Consider the following 24,756-nt stretch of genomic DNA (forward strand, 5'->3'; position numbering starts at 1 on the left):
ACGATTTAGGTGCTTTATTTCGTGAAGTTTTACTTTTCGTTTCAACCCCTTGTAGTTTTCTGGCCGTATTACGTCTTACCCTATTTGTTATTTTATAATATGTCTGAGATAACTACAAATAACTCAAAGGACTATCCAAACCTGGACACATTTAATTGCTAATAATAACTACATAGTTATATAAATTAAATAAGTAGAAAAAGTAATAAATGTAATAATTTACGGTAAATATATACGAATTACCTAGAGTTAGATCAAGAAAAGTCTGCAACGATTTTAATAGCACGCGCAGTGCAAGTGTGATTTTCAACGTAAAAACTTCTATGAAATTATGACGTATAAAAAATAATACATGTGCTATCAAAATCGTTGCAAACTTAGCTCGGTCTATTTTCAAGCCAAGTCAAATCGTCCAGTCGACTTAACCGTGAGTTCTCGTATTAGGACACCAAGTTGACAGCCGCTAATAAAGATTTAGTCCCGACACGGATGAAAAACGAGATTTTAGACGTCCACAATAAAACATAAAAACTTCCTTATAAAAAGAAACTAGTTAAAGCTAAACGTGAGGCCGTAACAATCAAAATACCTATTAAACATCTTTGTAAGGCTGTTGGAATTGATTTTTAAAGTTAGGGCAGTGGGAGTATAGAATGAAGTGGTTAGGAGTATAATAGAGGTTATTTGTTAGCTGGGTTAAGTGATTTAGACGTAAAGCGATAAACGTGAGTTAAGTTTAATACTTTAGAAAGCTGTGAAAGGGGTTCGTATGTCCTACTAATATTATATGTAAATGTAAAATAAGTTTGTATAATACCTGTCTGAGCGACGTATGTACAAGAGTAGACAACTACGTATCACAAAAGTTTCTTAATACGAGTAACAATTAAAGTTTTTTAAGTTCGTCTTTTAAAATAGTTACATATTGATATAATGTTCTCTGTCGATACTGAACGCTGACAATACATACCTAGCGTGTTTTATTTTATAGCTTTACTAATAAGCGATCCGCGCGGGTTTCGCGTTGGGAATTGTAAATTATACAGCTTAACCTTCCTCAAGAATCACTTCTATTGATAGGTGAAAATCGCACGGAAATCCGTTCAGTAGGTAGTTATTTAGTTGACCGCGAATATAGGTACAGACAGCGGCGGGGGACTTTGTTTTATAAGGTGTCAGTGAAAATGAGAATAAAACTTAATTAAGGTAATTTTTCTATGATCGATGGATATTGGTCCATTTTCATAGACACGCATTCACAGAACAAAATTATGCTACGTTCACTTTGTTTTTGACATTTGTAGTAAGCAGTCTCCGTAGCCTATGTATGCCTGTAACTCCAGAGTTACATGCGCGTTGCCGGCCCTAACTCCGCACCCTCGTTGAGTTCTGACAACCTTACTCACCGGCAGGAACACAACACTATGAGTAGTTTGTGAATTATCATCACCATATCAGCCAGAGGACGTCCACTGCTAAACATAGGCCTCCCCCAAAGAGTGCCACATCATTGTCTTGCGCCACTCGCATCCAGCGGACGCCCGCGACTTGTGAATTATAAAAACATTTAATTCATAACCTGAGCGGGTCTCACCTTAATCCGCGATGTGTCGTGTACGATCATGACATGGTCGTGCTACCACGGACCGGCCTTGAGGTGGAATTCGTTGTTCGTCGTGATCGTGACCGGGGCATCTGCGTCGTGTGACAAGCATTGATCACTTCACTTACCTGTTACACTTTTGTTTGTTACTTTATCACCCTCGTAACTTTGTCGTAGGATAAAATGTTAGGTATAAGATGGGGTCGAAAGTTACGGCCTGGGGGCCCAGCGCGCTGCAACGCCTGGCGCTTTTATAAGGATTTGGCGTCTCGTTTGGTGGATGCCACGGGTGACCAAAGGGCTGGCCAGTTTTTTGCCCAGAGAATTAGCATCGCCATTCAACGCTGGCGGCGAGTTAGAGGGTATTTTTTTAATTTGTAGGTTTTTTTATTTAGTACCTAAGTAAGTTAACGAAGCCCGTGGCTGATTTTACCGCTGTATCCTGTAACTCGTTACTGTATCATTCATGTTACAGTTACGGCTCGCTAATGAGTACCCGGCTTTGTTTGTGACGCTGATCGCGAATTCGTGTTTACCTGACGAAGCATAATTATTTATACAACTGAGTGGTGCAGTTTGGGGTGCAGTATTTTAAGTTAAGAGTGGCTATGTTCGGAGAGCACAAAGTCTTCTATAAAGACTATTTGCGGAGTCTGTTGATGGCTTTCCATGGTGACAAATGATCGCGCATGCTAAGCCGCGACACGAAGCTTGACATCACCCGCTAATGATTCATAACGGATAAACTTTAACTCACATTAATATTAGATGAAATGTATGTTATCTCCGAAAGTAGAGAATAATCTGTTTACAGAAAGTTGTATAAGGGCGGTTTCAGACTAGCGTTTTATACGAGCCTATAAGCTCGTCTTTGGAAGCGCGTATAGGCGCGTATAGACCACATGTAGCGAAATATAGCGCGTGGAAGCATGTAACGCAAACGACTGGATACGCGCTGAAAAATACGCTAGTCTGAAACTGCCTTATCGCAGCTAAATATCAATACCTAGATCCTACTTAATACTCGTATTGTAAGTTGTTTCAATATTTGAATGTTTAAACATTTATTCCTTTTGTACACACAAAATCGATTGGAAGGATTTTGATGAAATCTAGCATAGATGTAGGTATAGGTGCACAAATGAATAATATTTGTTTGTATGTTGTTACAGCCGGCAGTCTCGTGCGCCGCGCAGCGTGTATTCCTACCGCAGCGCAGTGGCGCCCTCTGTCGCGTCCACACACCGCTCAAAAGTCTCACGGAAGGTAAAATTAAATATTAAGGATGACTCACCGTGTCTGGGCCGGAGCTTCGGGCTCTTACTTTTCTATGACATGACAGGCGATCACGTGATGATTTCCATAGAAAACGATGCGCCGGAAGCTCCGGCCCGGACACGGCCCGGTCTAGATATATCACTGCAGGAACAACAATTAGGATTGTTATACCATTCCATGCACAAGATTTTTTCGAGTTTCTATATTTTATTAGGCCTTAGTTAAAGTCTTTAATTTGTTTACAACTTGAGAATTCCTTTTCAAAAAGAAAAATACCTAACAAAAATGTTTTTTCCGAATGGCTCAGGCGCCTGCCGCGATACAGAGGAGAGGACGCTAGTTCGAGTCCAGCTTTGGGCACCGGAGGCTTTTTCTTAGTATATGACATTAATTTCAGTTTACTGTTAAGGCTGTTATGAATATTAGTGTAGCAGAACTAAAAGCCCTGAAATTTATTGAATTCCATCTCCGGGCATTTCTATTTAAAGTTGTACCCCCAACTTGCATTTTAGATTATGTAATTTTTATATGTGACGTCCCACGGGTAAAGGCACCTTATGGCGGTTGGCACTTACGCTATTATTAACGCCGCTCCAATATTATTGCGGCGCTATGCGACTTATGCGCCGGGCGCCATAAGGTACTTTTTTCTGTGGAACGTCACATATTTTTTCCACTCAGAATCACGAACTCTTTCGATCATACGTGAAAAAAAATGTCCCCAGAATTTTTATACCAATTTTTTTGTCCGTTTTATTACGGTCACACAAGATTGTATAGAAAACCGTAACCAAACAGACCAAAAATTGTGGGGACCCTTTTTTTTTGTAAAAATGGAAAAAGCTCGTGATTCTGAGTAGAAATAATATGAAGATAGACTTTAAATAAACATGCCCCTCCCCATGTTGCAGGCGGGGGTAAAAGTAGACGCGATGGCGGCCCCCAACCCGTTCTGCCCCAACGTGAAGGGCATGTGCTGCCTCATGCTGCTCCTCAACCTTGGCCTCATCCTGGTCACGCTGGGGTTCGTCATCGTACTGCAGTTCTTCGAGCCGCTCTTTGTCTGGTAAGGTTTCCTTGGGACATTAGAAGCGAAGGTCACGTTCTGCCCCAACGTGAAGAGCATGTGCTGCCTCATGCTGCTCCTCAACCTTGACCTCATCCTGGTGACTCTGGGCTTCGTCATCGTACTGCAGTTCTTCGAGCCGCTCTTTGTCTGGTAAGGTATCCTTGGGAAAGTAGAAGCGAAGGTCACGTTCTGCCCCAACGTGAAGGGCATGTGATGTATCATGCTGCTCCTCACCCTTGGCCTCATCTTGGTCACGCTGGGCTTCGTCATCGTACTGCAGTTCTTCGAGCCGCTCTTTGTCTGGTAAGGTTTCCTCGGGAAAGTAGAAGCGAAGGTCACGTTCTGCCCCAACATAGCCTACTTTTCTTTTAGGTGCCACTGAAAAGTAGTAACACTGAGACAACATTTACCTAAGTACAAGCAATAAACACAACAACAAACAATAAACACAACACAATAAACAATAGTAACAATTTGTGAAATAATTTCGAGCTCTTCTTATCGTAAGAAACAAATGTATCTATCTAGTAACAGGAACCCTAAATTGAAAACGAAAATGCGTAGGTACCTATTGCGTATCGAATTCAGTTCGGTTCGTCTGTATCTTCAATCAGGATTCAGGATAGGTTATGTGACGGTTTCTAGGTATAACTTTCTGACTGATCGTCTTGAATTGTTTACAAACAAATGCAGTTTGCCAAATTGAACAGTTTCGCAACATGCACGGCTTGCCAAACCTTCGCATCATTCGTCGAAAACGTGCATTCGGATGGATTGCAACCGCAGCGTAATTATTTGATCATGCGTACAACAATAGATATGAAGGGGGTCAGAGGGTAGTCATTAGCATTACCTACTTGCTTCATCTTGAGTCTGAAATCATGGATAGTTCACACGGTATTACTTATCTGTCAACCAAGTTCCTACCTACAGAATAAATTATAAGGTATCGTCATGGGTCGTCCATTCGTTTTTCGTCCAGTTCTTAAATTAGTCCTATTTTGCTTTCGTCACCCATTCTACATTTGTCACAATCGTCGGTGGCTTTCAATGTAGCAGCAATGCAATAGCAATATAGTGACGAAAGCAGAATAGGACTAATTTAAGAACTTGACGAAAAACGAATGGGACGACCCAAGACGATACCAAATATAATGGGACTACAATGGGATTAAAAAATCTAACTTATTTTGTTAGTAGACTGCCAGTGATAAGAAAATACGAGTAGGTAGAATACTACCTAGAATAGTAAGATAAGTAATAACTTATAGTTGGCCAAAAATAAGTAGGTATATCCCGTTGCCAGGGAGGTTTTGGGATTATACTGAGCAACTTTCACTATGAGACCAACCCCGAAATCGCGAAAAAAAAATTACCCTCCCATAGAAAACGGACCAGCCGAAATGTAAGAAACAGCCAATTTTTTTTTCTCGGTGTCGGGGTTGGTGTATAGTAAACGTTGCTCAGTATAATCCCAAAACGTTCCTGGCAACGGGAACGCACTTATTTTTTGCCCACCCTATAACTACTTAGAAATTTCTCAGCCAACGACAATCCTCAACCGCATACTGAGCCCGTTGCATCTTTGTTTGGAGAACATTAAAAAACAATTTGTAGAAAAAATAGGCCACAAGCATAACTGTGATAGTCATTTGTGACAAAAAAGGTTTTTGAATTTGCTAAACGATATTTCGTGACAGTAATCCAAAATCATTAATCATGGAGTCGCTACTAAATTGCTGCAGGTTTTTAAAAAGAAAGTTCGAGTTTTCATTGTGCTTTTATCTTATCTGTCCAATATTTTTGGTCCAAAGTCATTACATTGCACTCTCTCATTAAGCAAAATGTGAGACAAAATAGTAGTGTCCGACCGAAACATGTTTTTTTGCCGAAACCGAAACCGAATGTTCGGCTTTGGCTCTAGTTTCGGCCGAAACCGAAACCGAAATCGAAACTTTTGTAGACTTGTTAAAATCGTTGAAAAAATGTCATAAAACCCCTTTTATACACATATTATGGGGCTGTCAACACACAATATCCTTGAAATTGATGTTAGTTACTTGAGCAGTTTTTTAAGAAAATTACTATAGTTAGACCAAGATAAGACAACGTACAACAAATACCTCTACAGTTGTAGTGCGTAATTGTTTTCCATCGTATTTTCTCGGAAACGTCCGTAATAACCAGTGTTGCTATTAATACAGCTATGGCACATGACATCAGCGACAGAAACGTCATCTTGCGAATCATTAGATGACTTAATCCTAACGTTACTTGACATCATAGTTAATGATGGTTTAGTATGCAAATGTGACAAAGGTCAGGGTTTATTAGGTAGTTATTTAAAGACTGGCTTTCGGTTTTGGACCAATGGTCAAGAACACATTAAAAAAAAAGGACAGACAGAAAGAAGGGCAGACTTGAAGGGGTACATTTAATTGTATTGCAAAGGCAATACAATTAAATGTGTAGGAACGCGTGAGCATGAGTGGGATTGGATCATCATTACCAAACATTATTATTGGATTTAGGATTTAGTTTCGACATATGATAATATGGTTTTACTAACGAATGGGCCAAAATCGTTTCCCAAAGTATCACATCCCAAACTATGTTTCCCAAATTATCATTTCCCAAAAAAATGTTTGGCAAAACAACTTATCGCAAATTTTCAGTTAGCAATAGTCTTTTTTGGCAAGTTATTGTTTAGCAAATAATTACTTGGACAAGTTTCATTTTACCAAATATTATTTAGTCAAATGTATCATTAAGCATAACTTACATGTCCCAAAATATTGCATGGCATACAATTTACATACCAATAAAATGGAGGCTGCAGAATTTTATTTGTCTAGTATTTAACTGATCATTACATATACATAGTAAAATGTAACGTCAAAAAAAAACATTCTTACTGCCAAAAATATGTAGTAAATGATCACTAAAATTAAAACTCCATTTTAATGTAAAATGACAACCAAATTTGTTACATCTTGCTATACTATTAAAGCAAATAACACCACAGTAATCATTGTAACCCAAAAATAGTAAATAACCACCAATATTCAAACCACATTTTAGTTTAAAATGTTATGCAATTTTTTTACATCTCGTTATTCTATTAAATTAATTAATCCACTTCGATGACCTTTTTTTAGTGCATAGAATTTCGTTTCTGTAAGGACCGCAGTTCTAACCTAACCTAACCCACTTTTCTAATAGCATTTCGATTCTGTGAGGGTGACAGTTCTAACCTAACCTAACCCACTTTTCTGATAGCGGTTCCGTTTTGTGAGGATCGCAGTTCAAACCTAACCCAACCCACCCAAATTACGTAGACTTTAACGTACCTATTATAAGATTATAACATAACAAAAAGTACTTTAAATAGAGATGCCTATTTGTCAAATTTCGAAGTGACAATTTTGACCAAACATCTTTTTGGAATATAATATTAGACAATAAAAAACGTTTGCTAAATAAGTTTTTGTCCTAATAACATTTGACAAGTAAAATCATGCCAAATGATAATTTGACCAAATAAATTATATGCGAAGTGTAACTTTGCTAAAGGTTCCTTTGGGAAATGAAACTATTGCGATAAGTTTGTTGGGAAGTGAAATTTGGCGAAATGTATTTGGCCGAAACGAAAGTACACCGATAATATGATGTAACTAGGTAGTTGCGAACCGTCCATAGAACTCGATTCCCACCGGCTTACCTCATTTAAGGGAATAGAGGCAGAGACTAGAGACAAAAATAGAGCCCTTTTTCCTAATAGTAGTTTCAACGCAGCGCGATTGATAGAGACAGAAACTGTACCGTAAAATGGGGTGAGTTGGGTGAAATTTGACTTTCAAACCTCGATAAAATTTTATTTTTACATGTGAAAACTGAATGGTGTATATAATAAGTGGTTCGGACGTTTGTATTTTAGTTTGTATTTTATTTTGGGTAGTTCCATTTCATAACTTTGACGATAAAGAGGAAAACCCACCTCACACCGTGTAGTGCCTCGTATTTGGGGTGAGAGGGTTTTTCATACAAAGATGATTTTGGAAGATTGTTGGATCGATTTTTTTTATTATGCGTATTACTGTAGCCCCATTTTAAATTGGAATACATTATTTTTGTAGCAGTAGCCTTAAAATCCCTTCTCACCCCCCTCTCAAACCTTCTCTCCCCATTCATAACCCAACTCTCCCCGCAAAACCTACTCACCCCGTTTTACGGTCAGTGGCGGATTTGCAGTCTTTGCCGCCCTAGGCCCCAGGCCCTGTAGCCGCCCCTTTCAAGGCACCCATAATATTGACTACATTTTGAGTTATTTCTTGTTATCATCAGCGAATTTTTTGTCACAATTTGCCGCCCCTAAATATCTTGCCGCCCTGGGCCCGGGCCTACTGTGCCTTAGGGCAAATCCGCCACTGTTTACGGTACTTAATACGCAATCATTCCGGTAACTGTGACCATCATACGCTCGCAGAAACGATAAATAATACCAATATATGGCCGGTCAAAGAAATTTAAATTTTCTATGAGACAATAACCGATCGTGCCTATTTTTTAAAAATTTGCCGACTAGACAGACCATATACATATTCTCGTCCTAACATATTTTTATTTCTTTTCTAGGATATTGGGCATAGTCTTCCTAATATTCGGCTTCATCACGCTCGTCGGCAGCCTCATCTACTGCGTGGTCCTCTGCCGCGAGAACCCTTACCCTCAGTACCCTGACGACTTCTACTGGACACACCACTGGTCCAAGACCATAGGGCCTTCGGAAATACACTACAACGCCAGTGAGAAGCCCTACAGACAAAACGGACACAGTGATAGATATAATAAGTATAACGGGAAGTATTCGGACCGAGAGAGCGCTAAGGGCTACTCGGACAGGGAGAGCAAATTAAGCAGGTATTGAACGTAGCTTAGAAATGTTGAGGTTAATTTCTGAACGCATCGTTCGAATTTTGAATTTTGCGCGGGAATCTTTGGATAAGTTCCCGCTTGTCTACGGGCCATTTTTATATTGCTCTAAGAACATTTTTGGTAAATAATATTATAATTTTAATTTTATGTATTCAAAAGGATATTCGATACTTCTTTTATATTCTTAGGAATACGATTATCATGGCCCATTACGACTTTAAACTTTTTAAGAAGTTTTAACAAGTGTGAATTTTGGTGCAGATATTGAGATTGTTGAGAACTTTTTTGCTGTGCTATTATTAAGCACTTTCTTGTAATGTTTACAATTTTACATTGTAATCGTTATTTATATCTCTTGGTCCAGATAGTTGCTTGCTATTTGGAATTAGTCAAGTGATTTTGAAAAGAGTAATTTATGTAGAGTACAATTGTGTTTTTCTCAATGCTCTTCATTCTACAACAATTATTTTAGGCACTTTCGCCTCGACGTTCAATATATATAAAAATTTATTCGATGTCTTATTTTATAATTAATGATAACATAATGGTAATTGTAAATAATATTATATTAATAAGGTATTAATTTAACAATCTTTAAAGCAAATGCCATATTACTTATTATAATAAAAACTTACCTGTTATATTGAATTTACGTAAAATTATTAAAATACAAAATGTTATTTAGTAAAAACTGTGAATTCATTATTTTATATAGAATTATTTACAAATTGAGAGTAAACCAGTAATATATTACTTTAATACGCCTGTATCTGAATATGTGATTTGAACTAAAATTAATATGTAATTAATAAAATTTTGTAACGATAATAATTGTTTCATTTCATTATCTATAATATTAATACACTTTGGGAAATGACACGGCTTTCATAGTTTACCGTATCTAGTTATTTTTAATTTCACACATTTTGCTCAATGAGCGTGAGATGCAATGCACATTGTACAAAGAAATTGAAGTGGAAAACCACCCATTGATACAATTTGATGATATTGTGGCAAAAAAAAACAAAAAGATTTTGTCAGAAGTGGGATTCGAACCCACGCCCTCAGAGAGGACCAGAACGCCCTGCACCCGCTGAGCGGGCAAGTTGCCTTGAGTCTGGCGCCTTAGACCGCTCGGCCATCCTGACATTGCGTGAGCGCACGAAATTCAGCGTTACGTTCAGATAAAAAAAATCGCGTGACGATACTGAACAACACATGCATATTGAATGTATATTGTAATGAATGTTTCCCAATCTTATCAGTGTGTGATTAAAATTAGCACAATCCAAATGACATGCACTCTATTTTGGGAAGTTTGATATTTCATGTCCAATGTGTATTGCTTCTCAAATTATGCTTAATGAGAGTGAGACGCAATAACATAGGACAGGTGGAATACCACCCGAAGTAGTATTTCAAAAATACGTACGTCAACGAAAATGACCCATTTGAATGATATTTACGACTATTTAGGGCCCCCCCACATCTGGCGTCTTTCGAGCGTCGGCGTCTACAATTCTATGGCCGACGTCGACGCAACGTCGACGCAGCGTCGACGCAACTGCGCAGCGACGTCATTTTCCATAGCGCTGGACCGACGCCGACAGACGCTGACGCTCGAAAGACGCCAGATGTGGGGGGGGCCTTACATTGGCAACTTCATACGCATAAATTATCTTATGTTATTTATTCAATTTTACATATTATGTATGTATAAAATTTAACAAACTAAAACCCGTTCTGAGCCATACCGGGTCCAAAGGTCCCCATCACACTAGCAGCGTTTTACCCCGCTGTATTAGTACAGTCATTATATCCAAAAAACCGACCCTACCCGTGAATAATTAGTTCTTGGATTTTTTTTTCGTAGGTCCCTCGGGGGGGTCACTGGGAGTGTAAATTCAAAAAGTAGGCTTAATCAGGCTCCTGCGTATATTCGAAAAAATTTTTTTTTCCAAAAAAACGGTTTTTCTTCAATAACTCGGCCATTTTTGATTTTACAGTAAAACCGTAAGGACAAAAACTGTAGGAAATTTGATTCTCTACAAGTTAGTCCAGTCATTATATCCAAAAAACCGACCCTTCCCGTGAATAATCAGTTCTTGGATTTTTTTTCGTACGTCCCTCGGGGGAATCACTGGGAGTGTAAATTCAAAAAGTAGACTGAATCAGGGTCCTGTGTATATTCGAAAAACGGTTTTTCTTGAATAACTCGGTCATTTTTGATTTTACAGTAAAACCGTGAGGACAAAAATTGTTCGGAATTTGATTCTCTACAACTTTGTTTCCCTTCATTTATGCCTTAAAGCGTGGAACATAGGAGATAATGATAATATTTTGAATTTGTCGCGTTTATCAGGTTTAATTTCTAAAATATCGATTTTGGGGGAAAGAAGGTGGGAACCAAAATTGTTCAGAATTTGATTCTCTACAAGTTTAGTCCTCTTCATTTATGTCGTAAAGTTGAAAATAAACGAGATGTTGAAAATATTTTGAATTTGTCGCTTTTTTCAAATTTTATTTCCAAACTATCGATCCTAGAAGAAAAATTGTGAGGACCAAACTTGTAGAGAATCAAATTATCTAAAATTTTTGTCCTCACGGTTTTACTGTAAAATCAAAAATGACCGAGTTATTCAAGAAAAACCGTTTTTGGAATATACACAGGACCCTGATCAGTCTACTTTTTGAATTTACACTCCCAGTGATTCCCCCGAGGGACGTACGAAAAAAAAATCCAAGAACTGATTATTCACGGGAAGGGTCGGTTTTTTGGATATAATGACTGGACTAACTTGTAGAGAATCAAATTTCCTACAGTTTTTGTCTTTACGGTTTTACTGTAAAATCAAAAATGGCCGAGTTATTGAAGAAAAACCGTTTTTTTTGGAAATAAACCATGTTTTGAATATACGCAGGAGCCTGATTAAGCCTACTTTTTGAATTTACACTCCCAGTGACCCCCCCGAGGGACCTACGAAAAAAAAATCCAGGAACTAATTATTCACGGGTCAAAATCTATAATGACTGTACTATATGGCGATGGAGACCTGTTGGACAAGCCATGACTCAGAACGAGGGTCATTCCCCTTTTCTCTGAGGCGCTTTCCAAGTTCCCTGAAAAGCTCTCGTGCCTCCCGTCCCCAGGGCCCAGCTGTCTCGACAGCGACGGGCACGAAGTCGTACGTGGCTCTGTTATTTCTTGTTATTATTAGTTAGGTATCTACCTACCTGATGTGTCCAATTACTTAATTTTGGAGGCAACTTCAGACCTTTTGACATCCGCGGGTGCGGATATTTAAAGCCTCACATCCGCGGATGCTGATGTCAAGATTTGGTACTTAAAAAACGTCAAATATTACATTTTTAGCATATTTAATTATTTAAAAAAACGAAACGTTTAGTAGTTGAGCAAGAATATAGGTGCGTTTTATTTAATTAACTGTAACTTGGCCGACTTTTCGGGATCTAGACGATGTCATTATATATAATGACGAAATTACCTAGCACTTACGCCGCCGCTAATACGTTCCTGTTACTGACGTGGTCGACATCCACATCATGCGGATGCTCCGCATCAATTTTATGCGGATGCGGATGTTCCGCGGATGCGGATGCGTATATCCACAACATCCCTGCTTCAGACTTGCAATTGACCCAATCATAATCGATTATGAATAGCGATGTGCCATTCCCAGGAAAATTCCTTAGGTGGGAAATTTCCTGGAAACGTTCCCGGGAATTTCCCATGTGGGAATTTTCCTGTTCCCGGGAATTTTCCCACGGCACATCACTAATTATGAAATGTAAGTTACATAAAATTTTAGAGGTACTGAAAGTACCTGAGGGATTTTGTACTGGAAGAATAAGTAAATTAAAACACAAGTATAAACCTTAAAATTGTTCTTTTATTTACATGTCAATGGAAATTAACAAACAATGAAATAATATCGAAACAGAAAATAATCCAATTTTAATAATAATGAACATCAGAGACCACTCAATGACAGAATTATAATTAAACGATAAGTAAAACTCATCCTTATAGAAATAACATTATACAGAATTGTAATATTAATTGACAATGAAAATATTTCATTCTTAAATAAAGTAATATATGGAATGAGAGCATTCAAGACACAGATCGAACTAAAAGTAAAATCCTCTTATCAAAACTTAATAATAAGCAAAGAGCACTTAATTTGAGATTAATCGACGTAATAAATTAATAAGAAAGACTTATACCATACGGATAAGCTTGAAAAAGTGGGTGAATAAAAATTAAGAAGAAAAATAACATTGATATCTAAAGACGGGCCTTACGGGCAATAAGAATGGGGCCAGTGCAGTGGTGTCACGCACACGACTTCGAGCCAATCATGCAGTCTATTGCCACAACGTGATTGGTTGACGAGTTCGCATCACGCGCGCGATTGGTCGCGTTAACTTCACGATTGACTCGAATTCGTGAGTGACACCGCTGAACTAGCACCATTCTTAGTGCCAGTAACGTCCGTCCTTAGATATTTGCAATGAAAAATAAGGATAATTTCCAAAGAATTATATACAATGTCCATTTCATACAGGCAAATAACAATGCCAATTGTTTACTTATTTAAAAAATACTTTTAGCCTCCTTATTCTTGGAGCCGAAGGTTTATTTAACTATAAAATTGTTTTAGTTTATATAGAGTTCCTCACTCCGTCCGTCAATAAAATCGTGCGTCCACGAGTTAACCTAATAGGTCGGGGGTAGAAAAATAAACCTAATAACAATATGGTTAGGGTTGAAATATGAAAGATGTTTCTTCGAGACAAGGAGGGACACGGGGCTGCCGCAACTCACTTTATGTACAAAATACTGGATCTGAAACAAGGCAATTTCGTAAAAAATAACGTTTAACACCTTAGAGAATATAAACAATCGGAGTGGCCATTAACAGGCGTTCCCCTCTGTCGAAAATAGGCGGCCAATGGTCAACCACATGTATGGACTGACGTTTATCTGACATGATGTGCCTATACATTTGATGTGCCTCTCCCCCGCAAAAAACGGCAGACTACTTTGTACCGAAAATTATAGACATGGCGTCTCCGTTGGTTATATCCTCTAAGTTTAACACAAGTCACCGCCTCGAAAGTGTCAGGTACCGTGAACTATTTCGTTGCCCGGCTTGAAAACTATACAGGGTGATTCATGAGACGTGAGCAGGACTAATCCTGCACACTCAGTAACTGATAATTGATCGATCGCCGTCGTATTTAGGTGAAACAACCATAGTTTTTCCTATTTTGTAACTTTTTGGTGAGGGCAAATTTAATTCTCTACAATCATGGTTACCCTACAAGACCCAATTAATAAACATAAAACCTCTTTAACCGTAATGACAGCATTTTGATTACGAAGAAAATAAACTATCATGCTTGAGTGAAATACGTGTTTTCAAAAGTAACCAGACCTGATGACAGTGATGACATTCAATTTGACACAGCGAATATCGGTAGTTTAGTATTCTAATTTTAGGGTGACCATGCATGTCGTAAATAATTTAATTAATTTTTTTTTCAACTCGACTAGAAAATTAACGTTTATCTCACTAATACTGATACAAAACAGTTGCTTATAATTTACAAAATGCGCAGTGTTAATCCTGCTCACGTCTCCTGAATCACCCTGTATAGTAGGGTGGAGCGTCGTTGTATGGAAAAAAATAAAAATTTGATTATCGATGTGGAACCGGTACTAAAAGTTGCAGTTTGTCATGTAGATTATAGTGATTATATCAAGTTTCAAAATCAACACTACTTTTAGCCCTCTACTCAGCCGCTAAAGAAATTAATAAAGGTAAATTTTGATTAATTATTAAAATATACTATTTCACTAATATGTGTACATTTTATTGAAATTATATAATACTTAATAAGCGTGTAATAAGTTATTACCAAAATTTTAGTGCATTTTTCAATATTTATGCAATAATATAATTTCAAAATTTCATATTAAACAGCAATTTCATGCAAAACAAGGAAAATGCTGCAGTGTAAAAAAATTATATGAGTTATTTTTTTTAGACATTCTTGTATCAGAGTAACGATGTTATTGATTACGAAAAGTATCATTTTACTGCAAAAAAAGGGTTACGTATATGTTTAAATAAGCGTCAAATTTCGCCCTTCGGCGTCGCTTACGCCCTTTTTGGGTCATGTTCACACATATGTTAGGCATATATACACCGTGTTTTTATTGAATTCCGTTAACTTCGGGGTATGGTTAAGTACGTTTAAGAGGACTAAATGGCATAGTTAATTTAATTTTTTTTTTTGCATTTTAGAAAAAAAAATATTAAGTTTAAAAAGTAATTAAATGTAGCATATAGCGTTGTTGTAAAACGGGCATTACATTTAACTCAACCAAACAATTGAAATCTGTGACATATCAATGTCATTTCGAACATCGATCGACCGAGATTGTGCTTAAGTTTTCTCGCAAATGTATGAACTCATTCTAAACACTAATCAATATGTAAACCGGCCCTAAGGCAAGTGTACACGCTTGTAGAGGCCTTATAGGAAAAAAATAAAATATTGATTATCTCCGAAATGGAGTTAATTAGAATATCGGTGTCTTTGAGAAAGTTACTTGATTTAAGCTCAGGAATGCACCCTTGAAATTAACGGAAAACAAAAAAAACACGGTGTATACTTATATTTATTATTTTATCATGTTCAAAATAGTTTTCACGATTCTGTTACGGGTTGTAAACTCCAATTTGTGCACAATATCCGGGTTAAAGGGCATTTTCCATAAAACCCCTATTTACGTGGTTTTGCCGTTCTATAAAAATATATGTTATAAACAAAAATAAGTATAGAAATCGAGTATATCTGTAAGAAAAACATGTTATTTAATGAATAAAACTTGTTTTAAAAAAAATAAGCATAAATTAAATTTATTAAAAATATACATATATTGATATATATAATCGAATAGTAGAGGGCTAAAAGTATATACCAATATTTTTTTAATTATTTTTCCCTTAAATAATAAAGTATAGACATCCTTTTAGAGAGGTTCCATTGCGATATTCAAGAATTTTGGATTTCGCTCCATCCTACTATATAGTGATTCTGTCTGTACAATATTAAACAGGTGTTTAAATTCTATTAAAGAGAGGAAGAATACTATTATTAGAAATTAGATGTGTTTTTTGGCGGGGAATTACTATTTTCTTAAGTTAGGCAACGTTTAACACGGCTGGAAAATCTCGGGCAAGTATTCGGTAAAGTCACGTGGGATAATTACTGGCGTCCGGATACAGTGAATATGCCTCGAGTGCGTGTGTATGCATGTGCACGCGCCGTTTCGTCGAGTATGCGCTCTTGCACCATCCCACTAATAAAATAAAAAAAAAAAGCCTTTATTATTCCAAATTCATACATAACATGCATTATTTAGTTGTAGTTATTTTACTTATTACATTATAATATTTTTTCCAACTAGCATGCATTTAAGAATAGTTTTAAATTTAAAGTGTTCTAAAATTATTGTTTAAGTCAATTCTTGTTCTTATATTATAATTACATATTTAGAATTTGTCCATTTAATTGAAAATTATATTGATTTAGCAGTAAGAATAAAATGTCATCTTTTAAAATTTAAATTTGAACACATTATTTAGGTGTGGACCCCTCGGCGGGTAAAGGCCTCCTCCAGGCATTTCCAATTGTCTCTATCGGATGCTATTTCTGTCCAATTTTCTCCGGAAATCTCTACGATCTCGTCTTTCCATCTCCCTTTTGGTCTTCCAGGTCTGCGGTCTCCGTCTGGTCCTTTCCATGTAGTCGCTCTCTTTGTCCACCTGCCATCTTGGTACCTAGCCACGTGACCTGCCCACTTCCATTTAAGGCCTTGGGCGTAGGATAGAGCGTCGAGTACTTTTGTTTGTTGTCTAATTTTGCTGTGTCTGATCTTATCTTTTAATTTTATTTTTAACATGCTTCTTTCTAGTGCTCTCTGAGTAGTTAGTATTTTATTTCTGGTTTTTGCATCAAATACCCATGTTTGGCAGCTGTACGTAAGACATGGGAGTAGGCACGTATCCATGATTTTTTTCTTTACAGATGGGTGTATGTTGGACTTCATTACCTCTTTAAAGCTCCAATATTTCTTCCAAGTCAGAGCGATTCGTCTATCGACTTCTATTTCGTTTCTGTCCTTATGGAATGACACTTGCTTGCCGAGGTATATGTAGTCGTTGACGTAGTTGATTGAGTATCCAGCTACGTGGATTGGGTCTTGGGTGTGGTTTGTCATAACTTTAGTTTTGTTTACGTTGAGCTCCAATCCGATGTTGCTACTGACAGCTTGAAGTTCCGCCATCATGTTTTCTAGCTGTATGGCGTTTTCTGCGAACAAGACGATATCGTCCGCGAAGCGAAGGTGGCTGAGATATTTGCCGTCTATGTAGACGCCTTCATTACACCACGGCAGCTCTTTCATTATGTTTTGGAGGACTGATATAAATAGTTTTGGAGAGAGTGGGTCTCCTTGTCTTACTCCTCTTAGAATATTTATTTTGTTGCCAGTTCGGTCGAGCTTGACTATGCTTGTACTATTTACGAGGGACGTCTGAAAACTTATAAGCCTAAGGTATTTCGAGGTTGTATATGTGTTTATGATACTGGCCGCTAGAAAGGCCATTTAAAAATAAATTATTAAGAAAACAATATGTCAGATTTTTATTATTCTGTTTCGAGATATTCAACTAGAAACTACATAATGTGTGAATTACCAGCGAATATTACGAAAATTGAGCATCGTGCTGTAATTAAGTTCCTTACAAAAAGTGAAAAATCACCGCAGTGTATTTTTGAGGAAATGGCTATTATTTACGGTGCTTCTGGGCCTTCTTATGCCACAGTCAAAAAGTGGAGTCGCTTATTTAAACTCGGGCGGGAATCCATCGAAGACGACCCCCGCTCAGGGCGGCCAATATCGGTAGTGACCGAAGAAAACGTAGCCAAAGTCAAAAAGTTGGTATTGGAAGATAGAAGAATTAAGGTTTGGCAAATAGCTGAGGTCCTAGGTATAAGTAAAGAACGAGTCGGAGAAATTTTACACGAACATTTGCACATGAGTAAAGTTAGTGCTCGTTGGGTGCCGAAAATGCTTACTGCCTTCGATAAAGAACGTCGTGTTGAAACTTCCCAGGCGTTTTTAGACTTGTGCGAAGATAATATAGACGAAGTTTGTTCCCGAATAGTAACTGTCGATGAAACATGGATCAGACAGTATGACCCGGAGTGTAAGTCCGAATCAATGCAGTGGATTGAGAAGGGGGAACGGCCGCCGAAGAAATTTAAAGTGCAAAAGTCGGCCTCTAAGTTAACGCTACGGTGTTTTGGGACTGTGATGGTATTCTTTTAATCGATTATTTAGAAAAGGGTTCCACAATAAATGCACTTTATTATGCAGATCTTGTAAGACAGGTACGACAAGCAATAGTTGAAAAAAGGAGAGGTAAACTAAGGAAAGGAATTTTGTTTTTGCAAGACAACGCACCCGTCCACACCGCTCATGTTGCGAGGCGTGCTTTGAAGGAAGTTGGCTTTGACGAAATCGACCACCCACCGTACAGCCCCGACCTAGCCCCTAGCGACTATTTTCTATTCAATAATTTGAAGAAAGAGTTGAGGGGAAAGCGATTTACTAGTGACGAAGAGATGAAGGCGGCCGTAGAGGAGCATTTTGAAGGGCAAAATAAAGAATATTTTTTTAATGGGCTAAAAGCACTATATATAAAATGTAAAAAGTGCATTGATTTGGGAGGAGATTATATCGAAAAATAAACAGTGATTTACCTTTGAAAATTGTGTTTTTGTATCTTAGGCTTAGAAGTTTTCAGACGTCCCTCGTAAGTATATGTTTTTTATTATTCGTATGTACTTGCTGTTAATATTTTGATTTTCCAGTGCTTCCCATATGCTTTGGTGTGATATACAGTCAAACGCTTTTTTATAATCAGTAAAGGCGATGTATAATGGCTTTCTAAACTCTACATATTTTTCTATGATCTGGTCTAATACCTGAATATGGTCGTTTGTACTGTAGCCTTTCCTGAAGCCTGCCTGTTCGATAGGTTGGTGCAATTCTATGTCGCTGGATATTCTTTCTAGCAAGCATGCTGCAAATAGTTTATACAGGCAGGGCATCGAGCTTATGGGGCGATAATTCTCTACGTCATTGGGGTTTCCTTTTTGGTATATGAGAATAATTTCTGATTCAGTCCATGATTTTGGTACTTTTTCTTCGACTATTATTTTATTGAAAAGGTGTGCGAGAGGTGTTAGAAGAATGTCTTTCGCAATTTTGATGGCTTCGTTGGAGATTCCGTCGGGTCCCGAGCTTTTGCCCATTTTTAGTTTTAATATTTGTTTGAGTATTTCTATTTCATCCAGCTGTTTGATATTTTCGCATATAGCAATGTCTCTCGCCGTGTTGTTACTCGTGCCAGTATTATTGTGACTCTCCGAGCTTTGTGGGTTATTGTAGAGCTTTCTGTAAAAAGCTGTTGCTGATGTAATGACATCAGAGCGCGATTGATGTTTTCTTGTGGCGTCTAAAGATGTTATCCATTGTTTTTCTCGGTTGAGGCACTTCATTGCTTTTTTCATGCTTCCGGATTCTAGCATGTGCATTTCAATTTTTCTTAGTCTATATTCTTTGTAGTTTTGTTTGATTTCTTTATTTGTTGTTTTGTATAGTATCTTAAGCTCTTGTTTTTCCATCAACGAAAGCTTCTTGTGCTGTAGTAAGCTTCTTTGTTGTAAGAGCTTTTTGGCTTTGTCTGAAAATATACTTTCTTTTTTAGTGTTAGTATTTTGTGCTTTTTTTAGACATGTTTGTATGGAGCTTTCAAGCTTTTTGTAGTACGTCAAAGCGTCCTCGTTCTGATGTATGTTGAGGACAGGTTTCATTTTTATAGTTGTAGTTCCGTTTTAAGTTGATTGCATTTCTCTGTGTACTTTTTTCTGCATTTTCTTACAGCGTCTAGTCGTATAGTTCCTCTTAAAAGCTTGTGATCTGATGAAAACAATTTATTAGATATAAGTTCGAAATTGGTGAAGATGTGTGGTGAGTTAGACAAAATATAGTCAATTTTATTTCTTGTTCTTCTGTCGGGCGAAATCCAAGTCCATTTATGTTTTTGTTTTTTCTTGTATACAGTGTTAATAATCATTAGTTTATTTTCATTTGCGTATTGAAGTAGTCTTTCGCCTCTAGTGTTCCTTGTTCCATAGCCATACTTTCCCGTTATAAGGCTATCTTCACTTTTTGGTATTCCAATCGTTGAGTTGTAGTCGCCCATAGATATAATATACTTCGTAGTAAGGCTGTGCGCTTTTTCGAGGTCGCTGTAGAAGGATTCGACTTCGTTTTCGCTTGAACGTGATGTCGGCGCGTATGCTTGTATGAGTGTCAAGTCTATTTTTCCTATTTGCAGTTGTAGTACGCACACTCTCCCAGATAGGCCGATAAAACCATCCCACTAACCCCGGGTTAACCGGTTAAACCTGGAGTTACCATGTTTACCGGTACAATTTGACACCGGGTTAACGGTTTAACCCCGGGTCAGTGGGGTGGGGCGCGTGGCCCTAAGGCCCCCCCACATCTAGCGCAACTGCGCAGCGACGTCATTTTCCATAGCGCAGACCGGACGCCGACGCTCGACAGACGCTAGATGTGGGGGGGCCCTAATACTACTAACCCGTGTGGTCCCCCCGGTCCCCTACTCGCTCTCGGAGTCATCGCTGAACGTGTACTTGGACTTGGCGGGGGCGGGGGCGCGCGCGCGGCCTGCGCCGGCGCGGGCGGGGGGCGGGGAGGCGCGGAAGGGCTCCGACTCGGAGCCGCTGCTGGACTTCTTGGCCTTCTTCTTGGGATTCGGCTTCTTTTTATCCTGCAATCATTTACTAAGTTAATAATATGGAACGAACACAAATTACCGATCCGACCCGTCGTCCCAAAGGTAAACTACATTATCTAACGATACAAAACTGAGTTGTTCTATATTATAAGCCAATATTTACTTTCATGTGTTATATAGTAATAATATGACGAGGATCTTATCTTAGCATCGAGTTGTTGATTAAAAAAAAAGGTAAAGTCTAAGAAAAAATAATGCCCTGAGCTCGAATATACGGCGCCTTTTGTGGTAACTAAAAAATATAAATTCAGTTGTTATCCAAATCCTCCGCCACATATTAATACACACAGACATCTACATCAAATGTCAAATTCAAGCAACAATTCTTTCTTAAAAATTTATACATTTACCTACTTACGAAACAATAATATTCGAGGCAAGACCGTCTAATAAAGTACAAAAAATATATTTTGAATTTTTAGTTACAAAGTATCAAAATGACACAACCAATTAGCAACTGAAAACTATTTTTTTTAGTCTACTTATATATCTTATTAATTACATACTACAATAGAATCTAATTAGAACTCCATATTACGCACCGAAAACTAAAACTTCAAAAAAATCAATTCCCACTGACGATCTTGCCTCGAAGACGGTTTTCGCAACTTGAACTTATTATATCTGTCAGTGATAAATACTATTACAATAGGTATATATTAATACAATCTACAAAGAAGGTAATAAAATGTATGTACGGTCAGCCAAGAAAGTGGTCTACCACTTTTTGACTCTTATCAATCAGATGATAGAGTCGAAAAGTGGTAGACCACTTTCTTGGCTGACTGTACCTATGGGTCACAAAATCATTGTTCCGAGCGATAACTACCATAACTAGTCATTTTCATTTATTACTAGTTGGACAGACGTGCGCGCCGCCGCCATAAGGAGTCAGCGCGCCGCCGCCGCCGCCGGTAGTTTAAAATTCGCGCCGATACAAAGCCCGCAAGAGTACAAATTTAAAATCAATGGACATAAAGCGCGTGCGACGTGCCTAGCTTTAGCGTTCCGACTGTTCCGTTTTTTTTTTAATTCATTGCTTGATTTATTTTAACCCTTAAATCGATAACGTCCACTATAATGGACATCCCAAGAAAAAAATTCTGCACCAAATATTAAAGCATAGCGTTACTTTCCTCTGGTAGCGTACTAACACTACCAGGCCCCTGTTTCACAAACGTGACAGGTGCAACGAATTGTAAAATCACTGTTGCTGACGTCATAGGCATCCATGGGCTACGGTTACCGCTTACCATCGGGCGGGCCGTATTCCTGATTGCCACCATCATTGTATTATTAAAAAAACTTTATGATATCGGAAAAAACAGATATTTCTCTTGCTAAGTTTATGACAATTGTCACAAGAAACACTACAATTGTCACGAAATTCGGACATATAACTCATTACCTGTCAAGAATTACCTACAATTCTTCTAAATCTTTGACAATTGTCAGAAACTTCGCAGGAGAAATATCTGTTTTTTTCCGATATAATAAAGTTTTTTTAAATAATACAATGATGGTGGCAAACAGGAATACGGCCCGCCCGATGGTAAGTGGTAATCGTAGCCCATGGATGCCTGTGACGTCAGCAACAGTGATTTTACAATTCGCCGCACCTGTCACCGATGTGAAATTGGGGCCAGGAAACTACTACTACTACTTGAATGATATGTTATTTTTAAGTATGAGTAATTGGGTATATGTATAAGAAAATATTGGGAACCAGTGTGAACATAATCTTTTTGTCAAAGTCCTACAGAACGCAGAACTTGCAAAGAAGCATCCGAAAGACTGACATTTTACCCATACTTAATTTTTTTTATGACAGTATTAAGCAGCGTTAAAATAAAACGTGTAATAGGTTACTAACTGGTCTGTTTATTACGTGGCAATATGATTTACATAAAAATGTTTTTGTTTATGGGTAAAACAAGTGTAAAACTATGTGTATTTTGTTCCGGTCGCGGTGGAAACTGCGGGGCCGTGGTGTTCGGAGGCCAAGAGGTTGATTAGAGACTTGGGGCGGCGTCTACGTGACAGAGGAGGCGATCCCCGTTCAGGCTCCTATCTAGTCCAACAGATATCGCTTGCCATCCAGCGCGGTAATGCCGCTAGCATCTTTGGCACTTTTGGGCTGGGTGGGGGTCGGAATGGGGCTGATAGTGTAAGTAGGATAGTATATTAGTAATATGTTTAGATTTTAAGTTAGGAAATTGCATGTAAATTATTTAAGTAGATTTTAAGATTGACTTTGTATTTGTATTTGATGTTAAATAAGTGTAAAAAGTGTAATGTCCAGTATTTTGCCCGTTGTAATCGACAACATGGCACTTTTGCTAAGTCCAATATGTTAGACGTTGCCAAGTATGCGAAGAGTAAAATTATTAAACTTTCTGGTAGTTTTTTTGGTAAACAAATTAAATAGAGGGATGTTAAGTGTTTCAAAACATTTGAAAAAGTCATTACTTGCCGTATTACGTAATGAACCAAATAGATAAAAAAAATATTTTTATGGATTTTTTCCCTGTGTATGTGGTGTGTGTGTGTGTTTGTTTCCTGTTTTTGTGTGTGGATTTGTTTTCATCAAGAGACATACCCGATTCCATTTGAGAAATTTATTAGGAAAATTTTGATAAAAGTGCATGCATTATTGTAAAAACCATTGCTTGGATGTTACTGCTTTCTAGGATAACCCGCTATTTGATTTAATGTCAAATAAATGACGTCAATGACTGGTAAAATTTTACCACCTACAAGCTACAAAGTTATTCCAAAAATATAAAAATAATAGGTTTTACTTCAATTCATTATATAAGTTGACATTATCAGTAAGTGTATTTCTAATTAGAAAATGCAATTATTCTATATTTATTTAAAAAAAAACATGAGTTGGACTAAAACAACCTTATGCACACAAAGTAGGTAGTCTATACTCGGCAACGTCCAAAATACTGGACGTCTTTTCATTACGCGGCGTATCTTTTTAATTGATTGATCAAAGGAACTTACCTGTAAGTGACCTTCGATCAAAATTATATGAAGTTGACGCCTCCTCTGTATAACTATGTAGTCATGTTTATGACGAGCCATACGACACGATAGTTTAAAGCACGAAGTGTGGAAATTTTAAACTATCCTCTGGTATCCCTGTTTACAGCTAGCAACACCGCGTGCCTATGTCCGCCATTATAGTTCAAAGTAGGTACTGAAATAATTAAAATTAGGCAAGCATTTTGGGAGGGATAAAGAGCAACTAAAAAAGGGGTAGGGTCTGGACAGAGGAGGCGTCAACTTCATATAATTTTGATCGAAGGTCACTTACAGGTAAGTTCCTTTGATCAATCAATTATATTCATTGACGCCTCCTCTGTATAACTATGTAGATGTTTAAAGACATGGTTGCTTTATTTTAATTATTTATTGATAACGGTCACATATGATCATAAGCATTTCTAAAAAGTGAGTTAAATAATCAATTACAAACTGCTTAAAATGCTGGTTGAATAAACATTTTCATCTATTAAAGGTCTATTATAAAAATCAGCAAAACACCTAGATGATTCTGTCCACCCAGCTGTTTTTAAAATATATTCGATATTCACCCCATTCCTATATGCGTGGCTGGTCGACGCATGTCTTGTGCTATGAGCACTAAATATAGATATATCTATACCGGCTTCAGATAAAATATCTTTAACCCACCTTGCCAACGTTTGAGTTGAAGCTGGTGTGTGGGGTTTCCTAACTGTCAGAAATAATTGATCAGATTTTCTTAATGATTTCGTGACATCAATATAGTCTTTTAAAGCTGTAGCTGGACAAATGCTCAAATTCTCTTTATAATATGGAATTATAAGCAATGGCTGCAGCTTATTCCT

The 24,756-nt window shown here is 37.6% G+C and overlaps 2 protein-coding genes and 1 non-coding gene across 3 annotated transcripts in view; 1 reads left to right on the forward strand and 2 right to left on the reverse strand.

Annotated features, from left to right (window-relative positions):
- LOC134668783 (uncharacterized) overlaps positions 1–9,659 on the forward strand; it is a 205,760-nt gene extending 196,101 nt beyond the window's left edge. The window contains exons 5-7 of the mRNA XM_063526242.1: positions 2,776–2,869; positions 3,793–3,947; positions 8,586–9,659. Of these exons, the coding sequence (XP_063382312.1) occupies positions 2,776–2,869; positions 3,793–3,947; positions 8,586–8,877 (541 nt within the window). The 3' untranslated portion in view covers positions 8,878–9,659. The remainder of the gene's footprint in view (positions 1–2,775; positions 2,870–3,792; positions 3,948–8,585) is intronic.
- Positions 9,660–9,920: 261 nt separating this feature from the next.
- On the reverse strand, positions 9,921–10,033 carry Trnal-caa (transfer RNA leucine (anticodon CAA)). Its single transcript has 2 exons — positions 9,996–10,033; positions 9,921–9,965 (listed from the first exon to the last, which is right to left on the reverse strand). It is a non-coding gene; the product is annotated as a tRNA-Leu (tRNA).
- Positions 10,034–12,776: 2,743 nt separating this feature from the next.
- LOC134668769 (DNA topoisomerase 2) overlaps positions 12,777–24,756 on the reverse strand; it is a 44,137-nt gene continuing 32,157 nt past the window's right edge. The window contains exons 18-19 of the mRNA XM_063526227.1: positions 20,657–20,848; positions 12,777–13,755 (exon numbers count right to left, since the gene is read on the reverse strand). Of these exons, the coding sequence (XP_063382297.1) occupies positions 20,678–20,848 (171 nt within the window). The 3' untranslated portion in view covers positions 12,777–13,755; positions 20,657–20,677. The remainder of the gene's footprint in view (positions 13,756–20,656; positions 20,849–24,756) is intronic.

The sequence above is a fragment of the Cydia fagiglandana genome, chromosome 11 (assembly GCF_963556715.1).
Source record: "Cydia fagiglandana chromosome 11, ilCydFagi1.1, whole genome shotgun sequence".
Lineage (NCBI taxonomy): Eukaryota > Metazoa > Arthropoda > Insecta > Lepidoptera > Tortricidae > Cydia > Cydia fagiglandana.